This window comes from Pelobates fuscus, chromosome 11 (assembly GCF_036172605.1).
Source record: "Pelobates fuscus isolate aPelFus1 chromosome 11, aPelFus1.pri, whole genome shotgun sequence".
NCBI lineage: Eukaryota > Metazoa > Chordata > Amphibia > Anura > Pelobatidae > Pelobates > Pelobates fuscus.
In genome coordinates, this window is record NC_086327.1 from 111,457,075 (window position 1) to 111,480,478 (window position 23,404).

The 23,404-nt window shown below is 43.6% G+C and overlaps 1 protein-coding gene across 1 annotated transcript in view; it reads left to right on the forward strand.

The window, feature by feature from the left end:
- TNFRSF14 (TNF receptor superfamily member 14) overlaps positions 1-23,404 on the forward strand; it is a 42,483-nt gene that overhangs the window by 13,596 nt on the left and 5,483 nt on the right. Inside the window, exons 2-5 of the mRNA XM_063435619.1 lie at positions 1,085-1,169; positions 5,704-5,829; positions 8,461-8,616; positions 15,731-15,818. Coding sequence (XP_063291689.1) covers positions 1,085-1,169; positions 5,704-5,829; positions 8,461-8,616; positions 15,731-15,818 — 455 coding nt within the window. The remainder of the gene's footprint in view (positions 1-1,084; positions 1,170-5,703; positions 5,830-8,460; positions 8,617-15,730; positions 15,819-23,404) is intronic.

The following is a 23,404-nucleotide window of genomic DNA, read 5'->3' on the forward strand; positions in this document are numbered from 1 at the left end:
ATAACGTATTCTAACTCACCACGTTTATTAGAGCATATGCGCAGATTAAAAGTTTCAGGAGTACAATCAACTTAATTACCTAGTGATATAATTTGATGCACCAAGCATCTCTTTTTGTTGAGAGACCTTAACATTAGCAGACCAATACAATCTGTGATCATGGTGTGGAGTTAATTCAATCCATGTAAACTGACAGCTATGAAATATTTAATTATTACATAATATGTCCGATGCCAAACAACTGAACAATCACATCCAGCCATTCTAAGGATCAGTGGAGATTGTGGAGTTGTTGTTGGCATTTGGAACCCTGGGTTTGGCGAGTCCATACACAAATGTCAAGGCTCCATTTGCTTATTTTTACTTAGTCTATATTCAATACATCAACGTAAAGAGATCACTGAGAATGGACATATACATAAAATATTAAAGGGAGAGTGTGTCCGGTTACTGTACAAGAAATTGGGGGGGGGTGGGGGGGGGGGGGGGAGGTAAACCCTAATATGAAGTTACTCCACTACCTTATTTTTTGGCTTGCTTAATTGCATATAATTGTTATTCGCTATACAAATGTTAGGTGACATGCCTTTAGCTCTAAGCATACATTATTATACTAACATGCATATATAGCCTGATATCTTCATTATAGCTTACTAAAGAATCCTAGATTGTTATTCACTCTAAATATAAAATGTGCTATTGTACCTGCCATGTCACTGAAAACTATTGAATGTCTTGCATCTGTTGTTGTGACTCTGCAAGCTCGTATGTTACCATATGCACACACACACACAAAAAAAAAAGGTAGTTTACTTACCTTTTATCCCATGTTGTGCTTCTCTCAATATTGCTGACCCAGTCTCCATGGCGGAGATCATCAATCTAGGAAAGCATTGGATACTACTGCGCATGCACACCATTCAGAAGGTCTCTATAAGTCACTCGGCTATTTCTGTGGAACTGCCTCTTTTGGCAGTCACTAACCCTATTGGGAAAGTTCCATTTAGCCATTTTATGTTAAATATTGAAATTCACTTTGAATTCCTACTTAATCCTTCCTAACTATCTATGTCCTTTGCTACAGGCAGCTATGGCTAGAGTGGTATTTAGCGCATGTGTGCCTGGAGAGTATGAGTACGACGGAGAGTGCTGCCCGCAATGCCCATCTGGTAAGTCGAAAAATAGTTTTATGTAAACAGTGAATTACACAAGCAGTTGCCTCATTCAAGTCTAAAATAAATTTTATTTTGTATAAATTTATTTTCTGCAGGAGACAAATCTACAAATGCAGGTTATTGCACCAAGCATCTCTTTTTGTTGAGAGACCTTAACATTAAAGGGACACTATAGTCACCGGAACAACTTTAGCTTAATGAAGCAGTTTTGGTGTATAGAACATGCCCCTGCAGCCTCACTGCTCAATCCTCTGCCATTTAGGAGTTAAATCCCTTTGTTTATGAACCCTAGTCACACCTCCCTGCAGGTGACTTGCACAGCCTTCCATAAACACTTCCTGTAAAGAGAGCCCTATTTAGGCTTTCTTTATTGCAAGTTCTGTTTAATTAAGATTTTCTTATCCCCTGCTATGTTAATAGCTTGCTAGACCCTGCAAGAGCCTCCTGTATGTGATTAAAGTTCAATTTAGAGATTGAGATACAATTATTTAAGGTAAATTACATCTGTTTGAAAGTGAAACCAGTTTTTTTTTTCATGCAGGCTCTGTCAATCATAGCCAGGGGAGGTGTGGCTAGGGCTGTATAAACAGAAACAAAGTGATTTAACTCCTAAATGACAGTGAATTGAGCAGTGAAATTGCAGGGGAATGATCTATACACTAAAACTGCTTTATTTAGCTAAAGTAATTTAGGTGACTATAGTGTTCCTTTAACAGACCAATACAATCTGTGATCATGGTGTGGAGTTAATTCAATCCATGTAAACTGACAGCTATGAAATATTTAATTATTACATAATATATCTGATGCCAAACAACTGAACGATCACAACCAGCCATTCTAAGGATCAGTGGAGATTGTGGAGTTGTTGTTGGCATTTGGAACCCTGGGTTTGGCGAGTCCATACACTAAACGTCAAGGTTCCATTTGATTATTTCTACTTAGTCTATGTTCAATACATCAGCGTAAAATGTAAGAGATCACTGAGAATGGACATATACATATAGATAAAATATTAAGGGAGAGTGTGTCAGGTTACTGTACAAGAAGTTGGGGGGTAACCCCTAATATGAAAATCAAAGTACCAAGAAACTGAAAAAAAGGAGGGGAAAGTGAAAACCCCTTTTATAAAAGCGAATAGCCCATTTATAACACTTACCGTAACTTTTATTAATTGTATTAAAAGAGGTGAAACATGCAAATATATACATGAAAAGTTGCTACATGAAGCGTTTAGAAAACAATAATAATCATGAACACGAGAAGTTTAAACTAATAAGAGTAGATTAAGTAGATTCAAAAAAACAACCTGCCTGTCCGTTTTCTTCACATTAGAAAAATAAATAATGCAAAGCTAGTTAGTAACAACCATTCTTGCTACCACAAATCTGATAACATTGATAACATTGTATCCTGTAGCAATATATCATGAGCTACTAATATGAGAGACATAATCCATTTAGAAATTCTTAATGAAACGCCTGTAAAAATTGGCAAACCCCACAAATCTCTGAATATCTTTTTCATTCTTGGGGATGGGCAAGTCCAGCACAGCTTTAATTTTACTTGCGTCCATACTTAAACCTTTAGGAGTTATTACATATCCCAGGAATTGAATTTCTGTTTGTTCAAACTCACATTTTTCCAGTTTAATGTATAGGTGGTGGGTAGGAAGGCGCTCAAGAACAATGCAGACCTGTTTTCTGTGATTTTCAAGATTATCGGAAAATATCAGGATATCATCCAAATATGCCACAACAAACTGATCCAGGAGATCCCGTAGTACATCATTGATTAGATGCTGAAAAGTTGCAGGGGCATTACAAAGCCCAAATGGCATTACTAGATATTCGTAATGTCCGTACCTGGTTCTGAAAGCTGTTTTCCATTCATCATTTGGTCTTATGCGAACCAGATTATATGCCCCCCGTAGATCAAGCTTCGTAAATATTTTAGCTGAGCGAAGTTCAGGAATGAGAGGCAAGGAATAATAGCGGTTTTTAACAGTGATTTTATTAATGTCCCTGTAATCGACACATGGCCGTAGACTGCCATCTTTCTTTTCTACAAAGAATATAGGAGCTCCTGCTGGAGAAGTAGATGGTCGAATAAAGCCTTTGGCAAGATTTTCTTGTATGTATTCACGAAGTGCTTTCAATTCAGGCTCAGAAAGGGAGTATATACGGCCAAATGGGATAGCAGCTCCAGGTAGCAGCTTTATGGGGCAATCATAAGGCCTGTGAGGTGGAAGCTGATCAGCATTCTTCTTATCACAGACATCTGCAAAATCCCGATATTGTAGAGGAAGCTTAGTTAAGTTTGTATCAACCATTTCATTAATTGTTGTGGCAACAGGTGTTGCCTTAGAGGGTTGACAATTAATTAAGCAGTGTTCTGAAGGAAAGGACAAAGTTCTAGTCTTCCAATCAATCTGTGGGTTATGCAGAGCAAGCCAGGGTATACCCAAAATCACTGGAAACTGTGTTGAGGAAATTAGGTGGAAAGATATAGACTCATGGTGATTCACTTCCAGAATCAATTTTAAGGGCACAGTCTCATGTGTAACCGGGCCTGACGTAAGTGGAGAACCGTCTACTGTTTCCATTAACACAGGTGAAGATTTAGGGATAGACTGAATTTTATTTCCTGCTGCAAATTTGATATCCATAAAGTTTCCGCCTGCTCCAGAATCTATCATAGCTGTAGTTGAAATTTTATTATCACCATATTGCAAAGTGATAGGCACCACCAAATGAGGATGTTGAGTCATCATACCCTCTTCATCCTGAGCCAGAGAAAACAAGGGTTGTGTGACAGAATCCAGTTGGTCTGAAATCTGGGATTGGTGTTGAATCTGTGCACCCTCAGCAGTCATAGCTATTGTTCTTTTAGACTTGCTAGGGCAATTGATGGCATAATGCCCTGCACTACCACAATACAGGCATACATTGTGAGTGCGTCGCCACTGTTTTTCTTCATTGGATAATGACCCTCTTATTAGATCTACCTGCATAGCCTCAGGTTCAGATTCTGTAGGTGTTTGTGGGGTCGGAGTAGAAATTCTTGAATAGAAAGTAGGAGTAGCACTTGGTTTAAAAGAGCCCTGTCTTTCCAATCTTCTTTCTGAAAGTCTCCGATCAATACAGATAGCCAACCGCACAAATGCATCAAACTCAACAGGAAGACGAAACACGAGCTAGCTCATCTTTTATAGCTTCTGAGAGACCCCTTCTGAAGTGGAACCTCTGGGCTGATTGGTTCCAAGTAGTATCAGCAACCCACTGTCTGAATTTAGCAGCATATTCAGCCACAGAGCGCCTCCCTTGATGTAAATGAAGGAGAGTGGCTTCTGCTGTAGCACAGCGATTGGGGTCATCAAAAACTAGGCACATGGCCTCAAGAAAGTCTTTTAAATTTCCCAAGACTGGACTGTCCTGTTCCAGAAAAGGGGAGCCCCAAGCCAGGGCTTCATCTTTGAATAGGGAGAAAATAAATCCCACCTTCTCTCTTTCAGATGGAAAACGGTTCATGAAATGCAAACAGCATTGATTTAGGAAACCCCTAAATTTTTTGCGGTCTCCTCCAAATTTATCTGGTAGAGGCAAGCGGGCATCTTGTGCAGGTATAACAGTAGTAGCAGCAGCAGCCGCAACATCATGTGCCCTGTAGCTGGTAAGCTCACTATGCATTGATCGAACTTCATTTTGCAGTTCAGCTACCTGATCTTGCAGCACTTGAATGGTCTGTGCCTGGGTCTGCATAGTTCTTGCATTAAAAGCAATCTGCTGGGCCAATGCAGAATCTGATCAGACGGTCTCCATGAATGGGCCAGATTATTCTGTAATGATATTGATGTTACAAAGTTTTGGAGTCCAGTTGCCAGATCAGCAATGTTTTCTGCCAGAGGTAGCCACTCGTTACCCAGGTGGTTGAGCCCCTGAGCCTTGAGTGGCCTTCTGGTCTTAAGCAGAGATGGGAGACTGGAACAGAGAGATGATAATCGTAGTGAGGCAAGCCGAGGTCAGTGGGAAGGAGAAGCAGCAAAGTCAAAACGGTCCAAAATCCGCAACAGGTAGGAGAAACAGGATCAAGCTTGATTAGAGAGTACAGGAACCACAATAATCTGGCAAAGGTATAGAGACAGGAAGTGGCTTTTATAGGCCAAGAACCAGACACATGACCAGACACAGCTGAAGAGACTTGTCACTGATACCAATGCTTATAGAGTCAAGGTTACCAGATCTCAGGTACATTTGCAAAAGGCAGGCTGGTGTAGTGGTAAGGAAGAGGTTTAGCAGCATGTAAACCAGGGTTCGAAACCCAGCAGAGTCAGTTCCTCACACCCTCATCCCCTTCCACCTACACACCATATCATGATTATTTATGCTACTCACTTATGAATATTTCTCAAGCAGCCACTGGTACGAAGAGCCAGCAGCAGATTACGGAGCACTAGTATAGTTTCTGTTTTGATTTTGAATGTGTTTTGTATCAGCACATAATTCTTTTGCATTTCTATTTCTTATAGGTAATGTTGTAAAGAATCACTGCACAAATACAGTCAGTACAGTGTGTATACCATGCGTAGACAACACATACATGGACCATCCAAACGGGCAGACAAAGTGCTTGAGATGTAAAATATGTGACAGGGGTAAGGTTAACAATTAGTAATTTTTGTTTTAATTTAAAACATATTTTCCTCTTATTATTAATCCCGCACATTACTTTTGTCTGATTTGTCCATTCGTCTCATTATTAAAGAAACCCTAAAGTGTTATGAATACAGACATGTGTTACTAACGCTATAGTTTTCCTGTAACAATTCAGATGTTAGAGCTGATCCTTTAAGCCCCTAATGGCGTTAGAACGTTCTATACAGTCCTACACAAAGTGAGCTTAAATGTCCGTAGGAGGTGTGAGCAGGTTTAAATCCCTGCTCACACTTGAGAACCCCAAGTATCAATGGTCAATTTTAGTAGCCCCAGACTTTTTGATAAGCTGCTTGCAGTGCTGCAAGCATCTCTTTAAATAATAATAATAACAGTATTTAACCAGGTAAAGGTACATTCAGATTACTCTGGTTTTCAGGTACGTCCTGGGGTTTCAAGTACGTAAAAAAAAAAAAAAATCACGGTGTGAAGATGGTTAAAGGGACACTATAGTCACCAGAACAACTACAGCTTAATGTAGTTGTTCTGGTGAGTATAATCATTGCCTTCAGGCATTTTCATGCAAACACCGAATTTTCAGAGAAAAAGGCAGTCTTTACATTGCCTCTAGGGAGACCTCCAAGTGGCCACTCCTCAAATGGCCACTGGAGGTGCTTCCTGGCTCAGTGCTGCACAGTAAGCAGCTCTGCCGTTCAGCGTCCCCACGCTCTGCATGGAGACGCTGAATTTTCCTCATAGAGATGCACTGATTCAATGCATCTCTATTAGGAGGTGCTGATTGGCCAAAACAGTGTTTGGCCCTGCCCCCTTGCCAATTTTAGCCAATCCAATGTTTTCCCCATGGGAAAGCATTGGACTGGTTAAAAATCGGCAATTCTTATGACTTCACCAAGGGGACGGGGCCAGGTGCAAGTAGTTTTTAAAAAAAAACATTTTATTCAGTTGTAATGTTGCGACAGGTATTCATATAGGATATTAAATGAAAGCCCTTTCTGTCCTTTAAGAACAATACATACTATGTATGGGGGCACTTAAACAGTAACCCTTAAAATACGGTGGAGCAAACCTTATAACTAAAAGTCAAGGTTTTGTTTTGGTTCAGAACGTGGACAATTACCTTCATCCTTAAGGGTTAACTGGAAAAATTCCAAGCATTGTACTTCTTGGACTTACTAAGCACCATAATCACATCAACACATTGAAGTGGTCATGGTACTTGAATTGAAGTGGTCATGGTACTTGAAGTAACACTTTAACTCATTACTTTGAGGACCTTTAGTATTCTGTACGCTGGATCGCTGACTAAGTCATGACGCACTGCCAAGGCAACTCTTAGACATTTCTATTTACTGGAAGGTTCACAGGAAGCTCAAAAGCTTTACTCACTTTTTTGTTTGTTCTTATGAAGTGTTGTGGAGGAACACAATAAAGATTTTATATTTGAACTCTCCACATCCCAAACTCCAGCCATCGCTGTTTGTAATTTAACGAGCTTCTAATTTCAGTGGCTAGCTTTACCTATATTCACCCCCCCCACTTGGGAAGTTGGTATTCAACACTTTTCTGTCTCTCCTTCACGCTGACATTCTCATGTTTCCAGATTTTTTTTTTTTTGTTTTACAGAGAAACCTTTTTTTTAATCACACGTAAGAGTCCTTTTAAGGAATCAAATCGCAACGTAGATGGTAGAACCATAAGGTGTCACTAACGTGTTTTTTTTTTTTAATTTTCTTTATATTTTGTTATAATTCTCTTTAGGCAATTTTATTAAACTATTCTTGCTACAAGAAAAACTTGCATTGCAAATCATACGTCAGGTGTTAGACAAGCCCAGCATCCCTATTAATGGGGTACCCAGCAACACAACCATCTATTCTTCTTGCATAGGTAATATTGCAATGGGCTCCCTTGTACTTGTCTCCATATATTCCAATGCCTATAATTGTAGCCTTTGCAAAAATGTCCATCCTCCTATTTGATGACATGATAGGCAGAATGCACAATAAGCCGTTGTTATTTTATTTGACAGGCTCCTTCATATGTTAAGAGAGCCTGGGGTGGAACTGCGCACATGCATGGCCATAGCAAGTTCCATATATGAAATATCATGAATTCAGCTTTTCAGTAAACTAAAGGCACTGCGCAACTTCTACGTTCTTGCAGAGTGGTTTAATTTATGTATTTTCATGAATTAAGCTACTGCTGAATCATGAGTGCCGTAAACGTCAATTTGACAAGATTGTATGAAATATACTCTGCAGTCCCACCAAAAATGATGGGAGGGCTGTAATTGGCTAAGAGGTTTGAGTCATATTCCGACCCTTAGAGTACTCACAGCAGAAGTTGCAAATCCTGGAGATTTTTAGCAAACAATAGAACTTTAAAGGGGAATTAAAAAAACAAATGGAGTCAAATACACTCTGATGTGTCTTTTTCTAAACTATGTGATACATTTTACACATTCTCAAAGTTAAACAGTTTTTTTTCCTTTTTATTGGCATGTTTTATGCACATGTTAATAGTATTTATAAAACAGTCGATAAAATTAACTAGGCTCTGATTGTTACATTAAAAGAAACATGGGATTCTCCTTTATCATTGCTGTCCCATAGGTGCTGGCCTTGTTACAAAGAAAGCATGTACATATACTTCAAATACTGCATGTGACTGTGAACATGGATCATTTTGTAGGTCGGTTAGTGGTAAAGAATGTGACATGTGTGAAAGACATAAAACATGTCCACCTGGCGAAATGGTGAAGCGATCTGGTAAGTATGACTTTTGGTTGAATATATTGACTTATTGATTATAAATTGAAATTTTTATATCTAATAATTAAGCCCATTTTTCAGGTTTAAGTAATGTTGACATCTAGTGATATGTAATGTTGATTCCACAATGCGTATCCACGTACAGCAACCCAATCACTGGAAATAAATAGACATGTATATCTTGTGCAGTGCAGCTATACTGCATACCTCCCAGCAGTTCTGATTTGGGGTTCCTGTCTTGGCTTTGTTTCCTGATGTACCTCTTCTGGGGACACCAGGAAGATGTCTTCAAAAAGCACAAGTGCATCATTAGATCATGGGAGAGAATTTCCACGTGTGCAGCCCTAACTGGGACTGGCCAGGACAGATGCTTGTCATAGTTGTGTGCACACCTCCAATCCAGACGAAGTACACTTGTCTAACACCTTCTGTATGGGTCTGTGCATGTTTTCATGGGCCTGCAATTTCGTTGCTACTGTCTTAAACTCCCTTTTCCAACCCCATGTTTTCCAATTTTGGGAAATATGCACCTATGTTTACCAGACAGCCACTAGAGGCACTTCTAGGTCGTATTACACAAAAGACTGAGGAAGCCATAATCATGGCAACAAAGGACAACAAAAAGACTCCATATTATATATTGGTATTTTATATTTATAATTATTTTATTTTTATTTTTTTTTAAATATTAAATAAATACCCTTTTTAAAATACCTATCTGGACTCCTGCATTCCTAAAGAAGGAGGTGTAGTCCTCAACTACACAAAGCTTCTGTACTAAGCCAGTTTACAGGCTCTAGACTTGTGAGTACAAGACAGCCACTAGAAGCACTTTCAGGTTGTAATGCCCCTTTTGGTCTCGTAACTGACGCTGGACGTTCTCACGCTCTGCATGAGGACATCCAGTGTCAGCTAAAATCCCGTAGAAAAGCATGGATTCAATTCTTTCCTATGGAGTAGTCCTAATGCGAGCACGGCATTCGCAGGGCATTACGTCCCTGACCTCGGCTGATGTTGGAGGAGACACAGCGACGAGTGACATCCGTGCTGTGCTGTGGGAGAGAAGAGGCGCGAGCGAGGGGGCACTATAGGTTACTGTAGTGCTAGGAATACAAAACAGAAAGTATAGTGCTAGGAATACAACTTTGTATTCCTAGCACTAGAGTTTCACTGTATTGGGGTAAAGAGGATATGTTTTATATATAAAACTAGGGCATCACCCAAATCTCAGGCAATCTCACAAAGGAAGTCACTCTTACAGTGTGCATGTTACTGACTGTGTCTTTGAGACAATATGTGTGCGCTTTTTTTTAAGACCTTTTTTTTTCCTAAGAATGTAAGTTTATGTCTCTGTGGGATCATGTGTCTGTGTAAGAATGACTGTTCATGTCTCTGTGAGATTGTGTGTCTCTGACTGTGTTTCTGAGATTTTCTCTTTACATGTTCATGACAATTATCTTTTTAGACACTGAACTTTACTGTATAATTGCAGGTTTTTTTAAAAACTGAATTATCTGAACAAAGACATGGCTGCGCACTCACAGAATACCAGAAATCACCCTACCAAACCCTACCAATTACTATGTATACAAATATGTTATGATAATGCAGAAATATTAATATGGACATGCCACAACACAACAAACACTAATATTAAGAAACAATGCCTATGACATGTGTCATATCCTTTGACATAAATAGCTGTCCATGCAAATGGGACAACAGTGTCTTAACAAGATATTTAAATACCTCCGGATCAAGCACATCCTCCAATCACATAAAATACAACCACATGTCAAACCATCCTCACCAGTCATTGAGGCTTGTTTATATATTCTTCATAGCAATCACTTTCTACATGCTACCAAGCTCGGATACTCCCATATAACATTCTACATGCTACCAAGCTCTGATACACCCAAATAACATTCTACATGCTACCAAGCTCTAATCCTCCTAAATTCCAAAAATAATTTCATTTAATTTCAATAATAATTTCAATAATTTACCATTTTATCATCAAATGGGAAGAAGAGCTCCAACAATCATTCTCAGTGGAAGAGTGGCAAAAGGTATTGATAGCTATGAAAGGGGTGTAGAGATTGTCCGTCCACTGGGAAACCAGCAGGAAAGTCTCGTTCAGATGGTACTTAACACCCACAGGTCTGAAGAACATATATCCATCATTATCCAACAAATGCTGGAGATGCAACAAGAACTAGGGACTATTCTCCACATTTGTTGGCCCTACAAACGTTCAGGGTAAACATGCAAACACTACTCCATCTGCTCTTAGAAATATTGGTTCTGCTCATACCACAGGCGTTTATCTAGACATGTTGCCTGAGTCCATACCCCCAGCCCACCGAGCACTGACTCTTCATGTCCTCAATGCAGCCAAAACATAATTGTACAACATTGAAAATCCAAGACAATACCATTGACTTCAAAAGTGATAGAATCAGTCCAATACAAGGAAATGACGCACAGATCACATGACACACTAGAGAAATTTGAAAAAGTGTGATTCAGTTGATACAGCTGTTTCCATGGCTAAGAAAATAGAAACTCTTAAATGTGCAAGGAGTGTTCTGTTGTTTTCCCACTCACCCCCTTCCTTCTTCATCCTCCCCCAGCCAGTTACATTATTATTTATTTTGTACAGTGCAACTCCAGTTGTCTACACCATTAAATGTATGCATTTCTCTCTGTATACTACTAAACATTGATTGTTGTAAGTTATGCACACTGTGCCATTAACAAAGTGAGAAAAAAAGTGAAAAGGAATTCAAACTCCAAAATATATAACATATAAAGTGAAATACACTGTTGAGAATGTGACAAAAATACAACCTTATATTGGTCCAAACAAATCTATAAAGGAAAGAAACTATACATAGTGTAATATAGTAAATATAGAATATGTATGGGGAGGGGATCGGTAGAAACCTCACAAACTGGATAATGGCATCAGGCTCATCACCTGAAGCGGTAAAACGCAGCAAAAGAGATCTTCAATTCATGGAGGAAAACAGAAGAACAGCCAAAATAGTTTGATATAAGTAATCATGGGGCAGTTTGCTCTTCATAGAGCCACTGATTTTTGTAGTCTTCACTTGACCCTTTGGGATACACATGTTTTATGTCTCCATACTATAAATTCTCTCTTACCCTTTCAAAAATAAAACACTCCTACCACAGTATACACAGGCCGCACCAGTAGGCAACATACTCTATTTTATCTTGCTCTATTTAAACCCCGCAATGACACTGATACTCTACTGTGTAACTTTGTGCCATGTTGTTTCCTTTAATATCCTGTACGCTCAAGTGGTATGAGATCAAATTTTTTTTTTATATATATATATATATATATATATATATATATATATATATACAGTATCTCACATTTTGTAAATATTTTATTATATCTTTTCATGTGACAACACAGAAGAAATTACACTCTGCTCAATGTAAAGTTGTAAGTGTACAGCCTGTATAACAGTGTAAATTTGCTGTCCCCTCAAAATAACTCAACACACAGCCATTAATGTCTAAACCGTTGGCAACAAAGGTGAGTACACCCCTAAGTGGAAATGTCCAAATTGGGCCCAATTAGCCGTTATCCCTCCCCAGTGTTATGTTACTCGTTAGTGTTACAAGGTCTCAGGTGTTAATGGGGAGCAGGTGTGTTAAATTTGGTGTTATCGCTCTCACACTCTCTCATACTGGTCACTGGAAGTTCAACATGGCTCCTCATAGCAATGAACTCTCTGATGATCTGAAAAAAAGAATTGTTGCTCTACATAAAGATGGGCTAGGCTATAGGAAGATTGCCAAGACCCTGAAACTGAGTTGCAGCACGGTGGGCAAGACCATACACCGGTTTCACAGGACAAGTTCCACTCAGAACAGGCATCGCCATGGTCGACCAAAGAAGTTGAGTACACATGCTCAGCGTCATATCCAGAGGTTGTCTTTGGGAAATAGACGTATGAGGGCTGCCAGCATTGCTGCAGATGGTGAAGGGGTGGGGGGGTCAGCCTGTAAGTGCTCAGACAATACGCCGCACACTGCATCAAATTGGTCTGCATGAATGTCGTCCCAGAAGGAAGCCTCTTCTAAAAATGATGCACAAGAAAGCCCGTAAACAATTTGCTGAAGACAAGCAGCCTAAGAACATAGATAACTGCAACCATATCCTGTGGTCCAATGAGACCAAGATAAACGTATTTGGTTCAGATTGTGTCAAGCATGTGTGGCGGCAACCAGGTGAGGAGTACAAAGACAAGTGTGTCTTGCACACAGTCAAGCATGGTGATGGGGGTGTCATGGTCTGGGCTTGCATAAGTGCTGCAGGCACTAGGGAGCTTCAGTTCATTGAGGGAACCATGAATGCCAACATGTACTGTGACATACTGAAGCAGAGCATGATCCCCTCCCTTCGGAGACTGGGCCACAGGGCAGTATTCCAACATAACGAGCTCAAACACACCTCCAAGACGACCACTGCCTTGCTAAACAAGCTGAAAGTAAAGGTGATGGACTGGCCAAGCATGTCTCCACACCTTAACCCTATCGGGCATCTGTGGGGCATCCTTAAACTGAAGGTGGGGGAGCGCAAGGTCTCTAACATCCACCAGCTCTGTGATGTCGTCATGGAGGAGTGGAAGAGGACTCCAGTGGCAACCTGTGAAGCTCTGGTGAACTCCATGCCCATAAGGGTTAAGGCAGTGCTGGAAAAAAATGGTGGCCACACAAAATATTGACACTTTGGGCCCAATTTGGACATTTCCACTTAGGGGTGTACTCACTTTTTTTGCCAACTGTGTCATTTTTTCAGTGTTGTCACACAAAAAGATATAATAAAATATTTACAAACATGTGAGGGGTGCACTCACTTTTGTGAGATACTTTTTTTTGTTTTTAGTACTCGCTCTAGTGAATTTTTAAAGTTTTTTTTGTATATTTTTATCCTCACTTTTAGAGTGTAATGTGCCATCAGCGCCTGTGCTAAAAATTGTTTTTTTTTAATTCTTTATTTATATTGTGCAAGTGTTAACATCAACGCTTTGTAGGCCACGACAGCCCTTTCAAGCACAGAAACAACAGTTTTGAGAATCTTAGTCATGGCATTCGGTTAGACAGCACATTTTTATATTATAAAATGCAAGCTAAAGTCTAATCTGGTAGATAAGGTGTAGAACGTAGTGTGTTCTGAAATACATTTTGAGTAGTACACAGGCTTTAGAGGAGGAAATGGAAATAAATAAGATGGGAAGGCTCCCCAGACTGGCTATTCATGCAACAAGAATTTTGTTCATGCTAGGCACTGCTATAAACACAATCTGCTATCAATAATTTTGTTCATGCTAGGCACTGCGATAAACACAATAAGGGTAGATATTAGCACAACATTGTTAGGTGGCAGCAAAATTATGAGTGTCTCAAGATGCATATGCCTATCATGGCAGAAGAGGGTTAAAACAAACAATAGATGGCATCCTAGTATAAAACATACAGTCCGCCAGGTAAGCCAAGGTTTCTGGCAAATTCCACTGGTGCCCTGCAAGGTGGGTCATCTGGTCTGACAGTCTGATGCATCTGGGGTATCCCCGCAAGCTGATCCGCTGCGTGGTGCGGTTATGCCTCCCGCCGGCGATTTGAAGCCCCTCTGTGCTGTGTGTTCTGGGTATCATGCCGCCGCTGGTTCCTCGTGGCCATCAGTGGGGATCCTGTACAAGCTGATCCTAAGATGGGCCATCACTTGTGGTCAGGCTTGTGGTTCGCAGGTAGCAGCTCAGCAAGCTGTTATTTCTGCCTCCGGGCAGGCATAGCTGTGTTGCTCGGTATTGGTCGCGTTGCCGCCATTTTGGTGTCGAGGCGCGTGGTGCACTGTGCCAGGTAGGCTGGATGGTGGGCCAGTGGAAGGCGGTATTTTCCTCCGTTGGGGACCGGGATAACCCCCCCGGTCCATGGGGGGGGAGCGGGACCCGCGAGGTGCATTGCAAGGCCGTTGCTTGGCAGCCAGGTTAGCAAACTGGGCGGCGGCCGTCCCGCTTCATTTCAACCACATGGGCTCCGAAACTCCTGATCCCGGGGACCGCGGTGGCTCCGGCAACTGCCCGGATACCTGTGTCAACTTTTGGTCGCTGGTAGGGCTGTATTGCTTGGGTTTCGTGCCACAGTAGACCAAATTTGTCAGGAGCCTCTCTAGCCCGCGACCGGTCAGCATGGCGGTCGGGCCCCGCCCCCCCGGATATGAGTTTATATGTTTAGACTGGTAGATAGTGACACTTTAGTTTTTTTAATGCAACGGCTGTAGTGGAATGATAGATGAGCAGCATTTGTATAGATTTGAGCGGAGTCAGTCAGGTGTCAGGATACCGTTCCATTGGTGACCGTGCCCTATAGTACATATCGCTATGTAAACATTCCATCTCACCTTCTCCTCCCGGTTCCGGTCCGGAACCGGAAAGCAGCTGTGCTAAATTTTTTAAACATACACATGCACCCATTCCATTCTTCTTCTCAACGTGGCTTTAGTATTGAAAAACAACAAATTAATTAATTTGTTTTATTGTATCACAGTTAGGCGTTTACTTGAACAGAAGTAAATTTTCACCACCAAACAAAAGTGTGAATCTGAATCTGTTAGCGTTGTCAATCTAAACTGGCCTTTCTGTTACCTGTGCAAATACCACTACACCCCAATGAATCATAAACGTCTGATTGTCACTGCTGAGTGTGACTCCCCAAATGGGAATCTGTGGCTACCAGGGATGACCATGGAAGTGACTACTAAACACAGTCTGCACACTGTCTGCATGACATCATGTCCTCCCAGGGTTGCTGTAAAAAGGGGACGCTTTGATAGATCTGCAATGTGGTTTGCTTAGAGATAATATTTATTTTATTCAGACAGGACAACATGGCATTTAAGTTCCCGAAGCGGGCCCCGTGTTTATTCTAGCCCTTTACCTGATTACTGGTTTATCATCCTAATTATGGCTTTGATCAACCACAGATCCAATTATGTTTGGTTGGGGTGGGGGAATTTAAAATAACCGCACTATTGACTGTTTAATGTGTATTATTTTATAACACACAGGAACCAACAGGATGGATACAGAGTGTGAAAAATGTCCTAATGGAACATTCCGCAATGAATCAATGTCAAGTTGCACTAAGTGGACACAGTATGTTTTTTTTTTCTTTTATCATATTTAATATATCTATTTAGCTAGGTATGCCTAATGTGAGTTCAAGGAATGGTCCTAGCTAATCAGATATTGCTTATTAAATTATTTGCTCTGTGAGTTCTGGCCCAATGAGGTGTAATACAGAAAATTTAGGGCTGACCAAGTTGTCAGCTTACTGAAGTGCTTTAGGGAATAAAAGATTGTCTTCTTATCCTTAAATAGAATTCAGCACTATTCTAAAGGTTTCACCTCGGCATGGGGCTCTTCCTCACACCCTTTGAGGGCTCGCTCAAGGCAGATGTGACACTTCTCAGTGAGAAGGCTTTGTTTCAATGCTTCTCTATGTAAAGCATTGCTGATGCATGAACCTTGAATCGTAGTGCATCTCTATAAGGAGGAGCAGAGCTGCATTAAGAAGACCCAGAGGCCCTCTCTTTGGCATAATGCTCATCATAGCTTCCGAATCTGAGAACCAGCCAAGCCCAGACATCTTAAACGAATCTCAGTACACAAGTACTCATCCGCTACCCCTCAATTCACACAAAACCATATAAAATGCAAACTATGGGGGGTGACGCCTGTCTATCATGGTGCCCAGACGTGTCCTGAAAGAGCTCCTTAACTACGCTGTTAAAAAGCTTATCCTGCCAGCTCATCAAGCTCGTTTAGTGACAAAAACTTGAGCATTACCAGATCCCTGACTTAGCGGGCACATCTTGTATAATAACAACCTACTTTTACCATACTCAACCATGCGGCCTAGCGTGCGCCGGGAGGGAGAGGCGGCTGATCTTCCCGGAGACATTGAACAGAAAAACTTCCAAGACAAGCAAGTAACCTGATTCTCCCCCCCCCCCCTCCCTCAGTTATCCCGGTCCAACCCTGGGTGGCTTCCCTGCCGAAGCAAATACACAGGGAGAGGTGAGAGGAGAGGCTAGTACAAGCGGCAACTGATCGATCATGGTGTGCTCCCTTGACTCCAGCGCAGACCAGCCTGACGTTCATGCCAGGCTGCAACGAATCTTCAACAAATTTTGGCGCAAACTGGAGCAGGGGATGCTACACAGTGACCCAATACAAGCAAGGACATACCCATCCTGCATGCCATCGCCACGTACACAGTAGATGCCATCTGTCCACGCAATGGAGAAGACCCCAAATGGTGGAGAAACAAGCGCTGTTCTCTGCTTAATCGCAAAACGAAGCAGAAACTCCAGAGACAAGCAGCACTTGGGCTGAAGCGTGGCACCATCAAGTCGGGACGGGGATCACCCAGACGGGCTGTGGCACTGAGCAGAAGGCGGCATATTGTACACCGAATAACCTGTCATCAGGGAACCAACCTGACAGCTTTCTTAACACGCGATTCTGTGACCGACGCCATAGTGTGGGACTGTGACCTGTCATCAGTGGGCATAAGCTGAGAGAAGCCTAGTAGAAGTTTAGTAGATCTAATTTCATGTTATGGACTTCCACACCACATTCTTTGATAGCAGTACATTAACATGTACTTTTTTCTCACTCTACACTTCTACTCTCACAGAGCTTTCTTCTTCTTTGCCTGCTTTATTTTACACCGCTTGTTACACAGCAATTACTATATGTAAGGTATATTGATGCAGCCTAATCTAACATGGTTTCTCTGATACAAATAGTAGCCTATTACCAACCCTACCTAACATAACTCTTTTGACAGATCTGCCTCACATGTTTCTTGCTATACGTATATACTTATGGCCCATTTACCTGTGCCTCCGTTGTCAACACATTGTGTTCTTATGCCCCCATACCCCCATGCTGATGTTGCCACCAATCTTATAGCTCTTAGGCTTTTATCATTACACGCTCTTTCTGTGATATTATCCTGGTTAAATCTATGCAACCCAGTGGTTAATACCGCTTGTATTCTATTTTTTCCTTAAGTTTAATTATGCATTGTTAAAACCTGTTAATCCTACTGTCCAACTATGCACACATATTTAGCTAAATTTGTCCTAAACACAATTGGTCATGGAAATCTAGCCTGCATATGTAATTTTTCTTTTTAAAAAATGGTGCACTTCCCCCAAAATGCCACAACACTGTTTATTCTGTGTATTCTGTTGATCTTGATTATGTTGTCGGGGCTCTGCAAGCATCCATGTATTATCTTTATGCACTGAAAAAAGAAAGAATTAAAATATATTTATATATTGTTCCTCGTGATTTGTTTTGTCATGGCTTTTAAATCTATACCGTACTCTGATGGATATGGCAATGCATTGGCATAGACTTCAGTAGTTCCGTCTAATGAAAGTTATCTGTTTATTCCACTCATTCCTTTATTATTATATATAAAAATTTGCAGATCACTCGTTATTTTATGCTAATGTATAGATTATTTACCACGTTAACAACTAATGTCATGATTGTCTATATGTTTATTGCATTCACAACAAAAATAAAGAATTATAAAAGAAAATAAGACCCAGAGTCAAGCAGTGGTTGCTGGTGACATTTCAAGTTGGTGGGGCGCAACACTGGACATATGGATTTGAGTAAACGTTTTTAATCATAAATAAGATTATGTCTGTATGGCTCTATTACCTCGAAAATATGAAGACTATCCCATCTACGGGGAATAAACAAATATAGACAGACTCCTATTAATGAGATAAATAATTTGTCCATAGTAAGGCTAAATTCAAATTACAAGTGTAATAACAGAATTTAGCCACAAGATGTTGCCAAAGGATTACTTTTCAATATATGTTTGCAGTAAAACGCTAGCTAAAATTCCTACGGAAAAACAAAAGCATATTGAGATTTTGAGTTATAAAATATTCTCCTAAGGAAATTTCTTTGGAGAAAATTTTATTTAAAAAAATAGTGACAGCCACCTGCTGTTATAGCAGGGCTCCAGGTGTGAGGGGCAATTTACTCTGCAGTAAAGCAGTTACCACGTCAAACACTGGGTGGCAGCCTTACATTAGTGTGCAGGGTGGAGCTGGGGGACCAAGTGGAAGGAACCGGTCAGTGCGATGTGTGCCTGTAAACCATGTGGGGGGACTGTCATGTGGCAGACACCACTGTCTGTGTGGTGACTACCTAACAGAGGAGGAAGCTGGGGGAACCAAATGGCAATACCGCTGTCTGTGCAGTGCCTGCTTTCACGGTATTGGAGTCAGCTGGGAGACTAATCTTCTGTCCATGCAGTGCCTGTCTGTATTGCAGGGGGATCTGGGGGAGATGAGTGGCAGAATGTTTTGCTATAACTTCTATCACCAAATTGTGGCATCACACCAATCTGAATAAAATAGATTTTATTACATAGATTAATAGCATTATTAAAGAATATATATATATCAATAAGAAGAGTAAAAAAAAAAGCTTCTGGCAAGTCTCCGAGAATGTCCCTCCTTTGTAGGATTTTTAGTGACAGCATACATAACTAGTGTCATGCGCATTAGTATGAGTACGGATGTGCCGCTTCTCGGGAAGTGCTTCAAACTGTTTTTTTTTTGCCTTCTTTTGGATCAACAGCAAAAAACAAATGTGAGGAAGGCTGAACTTAATGGACACATGTCTCTTTTCAGCCTATGTAACTATGTGCAGGGCCGGCGCTTCCTATAAGGCGAACTAGGGCGCCATATAGGAGGGGGCGCCCTGCGCTCCCGTCGCCGGCCCTTTAAATGCTGCAGCCGCTTGAGCTCAAACGGGGGGAAGTGTAAGTAGAACAAACAAGGGGAGGGGGGAGTAAGGAGAACAAACGGGGGGAGTAAGGAGAACAAACTGGGCAGGGGAGTAAGGAGAACAAACTGGGGAGGGGAGTAAAAAGAACAAACGGGGAGAGGGGAGTAAGGAGAACACAGGGAGAGGGGGGAGTAAGGAGAACACAGGGAGAGGTGGGGAGTAAGAAGAACACGGGGGAGTAAGGAGAACATAGGGAGAGGGGGGAGTAAGGAGAACACGGAGGGGGGAGTAAGGAGAACATAGGGAGAGGGGGGAGTAAGGAGAACACGGAGGGGGGAGTAAGGAGAACATAGGGAGAGGGGGGAGTAAGGAGAACACGGAGGGGGGAGTAAGGAGAACACGGAGGGGGGAGTAAGGAGAACACGGAGGGGGGAGTAAGGAGAACACGGAGGGGGGAGTAAGGAGAACACGGAGGGGGGAGTAAGGAGAACACGGAGGGGGAGCAATGAGAACACAGAGGGGGGAGCAATGAGAACACAGAGGGGGGAGCAATGAGAACACAGGGAGAGGGGGAGTAAGGAGAAGACAGGGAGAGGGAGTAAGGAGAACATAGGGAGAGGGGGGAGTAAGGAGAACAAGGAGGGGGGAGTAAGGCGAACACGGGGGGAGTAAGGAGAACATAGGGAGAGGGGGGAGTAAGGAGAACACGGAGGGGGAGTAAGGAGAACACAGGGAGCAATGAGAACACAGGGAGAGGGGGCGTAAGGAGAACACAGGGAGAGAGGGGGGAGTAAGGAGAACACGGAGGGGGGAGTAAGGAGAACACAGGGAGGGGGGAGTAAGAAGAACATAGGGAGAGGGGGAGAGTAAGGAAAACATAGGGAGAGGGGGGAGTAAGGAAAACATAGGGAGAGGGGGGAGTAAGGAGAACATAGGGAGAGGGGGAGTAAGGAGAACATAGGGTGAGGGGGGGAGTAAGGAGAACACGGAGGGGGAAATAAGGAGAACATGGGGGGGGGAGCAATGAGAACACAGGGAGAGGGGGGAGTAAGGAGAACATGGAGGGGGAGTAAGGAGAACACAGGGAGGGGGAGTAAGGAGAACACAGGGAGGGGGAGTAAGGAGAACATAGGGAGAGGGGGGAGTAAGGAGAACACAGGGAGGGGGAGTAAGGAGAACACAGGGAGGGGGAGTAAGGAGAACACAGGGAGGGGGAGTAAGGAGAACACAGGGAGGGGGAGTAAGGAGAACACGGAGGGGGGAGTAAGGAGAACACAGAGGGGGGAGTAAGGAGAACACGGAGGGGGGAGTAAGGAGAACACGGAGGGGGGAGTAAGGAGAACACGGAGGGGGGAGTAAGGAGAACACAGGGAGAGGGGGGAGTAAGGAGAACATAGGGAGAGGGGAAGTAAGGAGAACACAGGGAGGGGGGAGTAAGGAGAACACAGGGAGGGGGGAGTAAGGAGAACACAGGGAGGGGGAGTAAGGAGAACACAGGGAGGGGGGAGTAAGGAGAACACGGAGGGGGGAGTAAGGAGAACACGGAGGGGGGAGTAAGGAGAACACGGAGGGGGGAGTAAGGAGAACATGGAGGGGGGAGTAAGGAGAACACAGGGAGAGGGGGAGTAAGGAGAACACAGGGAGAGGTGGGGAGTAAGAAGAACACGGGGGAGTAAGGAGAACATAGGGAGAGGGGGGAGTAAGGAGAACACGGAGGGGGGAGCAATGAGAACACAGAGGGGGGAGCAATGAGAACACAGAGGGGGGAGCAATGAGAACACAGGGAGAGGGGGAGTAAGGAGAAGACAGGGAGAGGGAGTAAGGAGAACATAGGGAGAGGGGGGAGTAAGGAGAACAAGGAGGGGGGAGTAAGGCGAACACGGGGGGAGTAAGGAGAACATAGGGAGAGGGGAGAGTAAGGAGAACACGGAGGGGGAGTAAGGAGAACACGGGGAGCAATGAGAACACAGGGAGAGGGGGCGTAAGGAGAACACAGGGAGAGAGGGGGGAGTAAGGAGAACACGGAGGGGGGAGTAAGGAGAACACGGAGGGGGAGTAAGAAGAACATAGGGAGAGGGGGAGAGTAAGGAAAACATAGGGAGAGGGGGGAGTAAGGAAAACATAGGGAGAGGGGGGAGTAAGGAGAACATAGGGAGAGGGGGAGTAAGGAGAACATAGGGTGAGGGGGGGGAGTAAGGAGAACACGGAGGGGGAAATAAGGAGAACATGGGGGGGGAGCAATGAGAACACAGGGAGAGGGGGGAGTAAGGAGAACACGGAGGGGGAGTAAGGAGAACACGGAGGGGGAGTAAGGAGAACACAGGGAGGGGGAGTAAGGAGAACATAGGGAGAGGGGGGAGTAAGGAGAACATAGGGAGGGGGGAGTAAGGAGAACATAGGGAGAGGGGGAGTAAGGAGAACACAGGGAGGGGGAGTAAGGAGAACACAGGGAGGGGGAGTAAGGAGAACACAGGGAGGGGGAGTAAGGAGAACACAGGGAGGGGGAGTAAGGAGAACACGGAGGGGGGAGTAAGGAGAACACGGATGGGGGAGTAAGGAGAACACGGAGGGGGGAGTAAGGAGAACACGGAGGGGGGAGTAAGGAGAACATGGAGGGGGGAGTAAGGAGAACATGGAGGGGGGAGTAAGGAGAACATGGAGGGGGGAGTAAGGAGAACACAGGGAGAGGGGGGAGTAAGGAGAACACGGAGGGGGGAGTAAGGAGAACATAGGGAGAGGGGGAGTAAGGAGAACATAGGGAGAGGGGGAGTAAGGAGAACACAGGGAGGGAGAGTAAGGAGAACATGGAGGGGGAGTAAGGAGAACACGGAGGGGGGAGTAAGGAGAACACAGGGAGAGGGGGAGTAAGGAGAACACGGAGAGGTGGGGAGTAAGAAGAACACGGGGGAGTAAGGAGAACATAGGGAGAGGGGGGAGTAAGGAGAACACGGAGGGGGGAGTAAGGAGAACACACGGGGAGTAAGGAGAACATAGGGAGAGGGGGGAGTAAGGAGAACACGGAGGGGGGAGTAAGGAGAACACACGGGGAGCAATGAGAACACAGGGAGAGGGGGGAGTAAGGAGAGCACAGGGAGAGAGGGGGGAGTAAGGAGAACACGGAGGGGGGAGTAAGGAGAACATAGGGAGAGGGGGAGTAAGGAGAACATGGGGAGAGGGGGAGTAAGGAGAACACAGGGAGGGGGGAGTAAGGAGAACACGGAGGGGGGAGTAAGGAGAACACGGAGGGGGGAGTAAGGAGAACACGGAGGGGGGAGTAAGGAGAACACGGAGGGGGGAGTAAGGAGAACACGGAGGGGGGAGTAAGGAGAACACAGGGAGAGGGGGAGTAAGGAGAACACAGGGAGAGGTGGGGAGTAAGAAGAACACGGAGGGGGGAGTAAGGAGAACACGGAGGGGGGAGTAAGGAGAACACGGAGGGGGGAGTAAGGAGAACACGTAGGGGGGAGTAAGGAGAACACGGAGGGGGGAGTAAGAAGAACACAGAGGGGGGAGTAAGGAGAACACAGAGGGGGGAGCAATGAGAACACAGAGGGGGGAGCAATGAGAACACAGGGAGAGGGGGAGTAAGGAGAAGACAGGGAGAGGGAGTAAGGAGAACATAGGGAGAGGGGGGAGTAAGGAGAACAAGGAGGGGGGAGTAAGGCGAACACGGGGGGAGTAAGGAGAACATAGGGAGAGGGGGGAGTAAGGAGAACACGGAGGGGGAGTAAGGAGAACACGGGGAGCAATGAGAACACAGGGAGAGGGGGCGTAAGGAGAACACAGGGAGAGAGGGGGGAGTAAGGAGAACACGGAGGGGGGAGTAAGGAGAACACGGAGGGGGAGTAAGAAGAACATAGGGAGAGGGGGAGAGTAAGGAAAACATAGGGAGAGGGGGAGAGTAAGGAAAA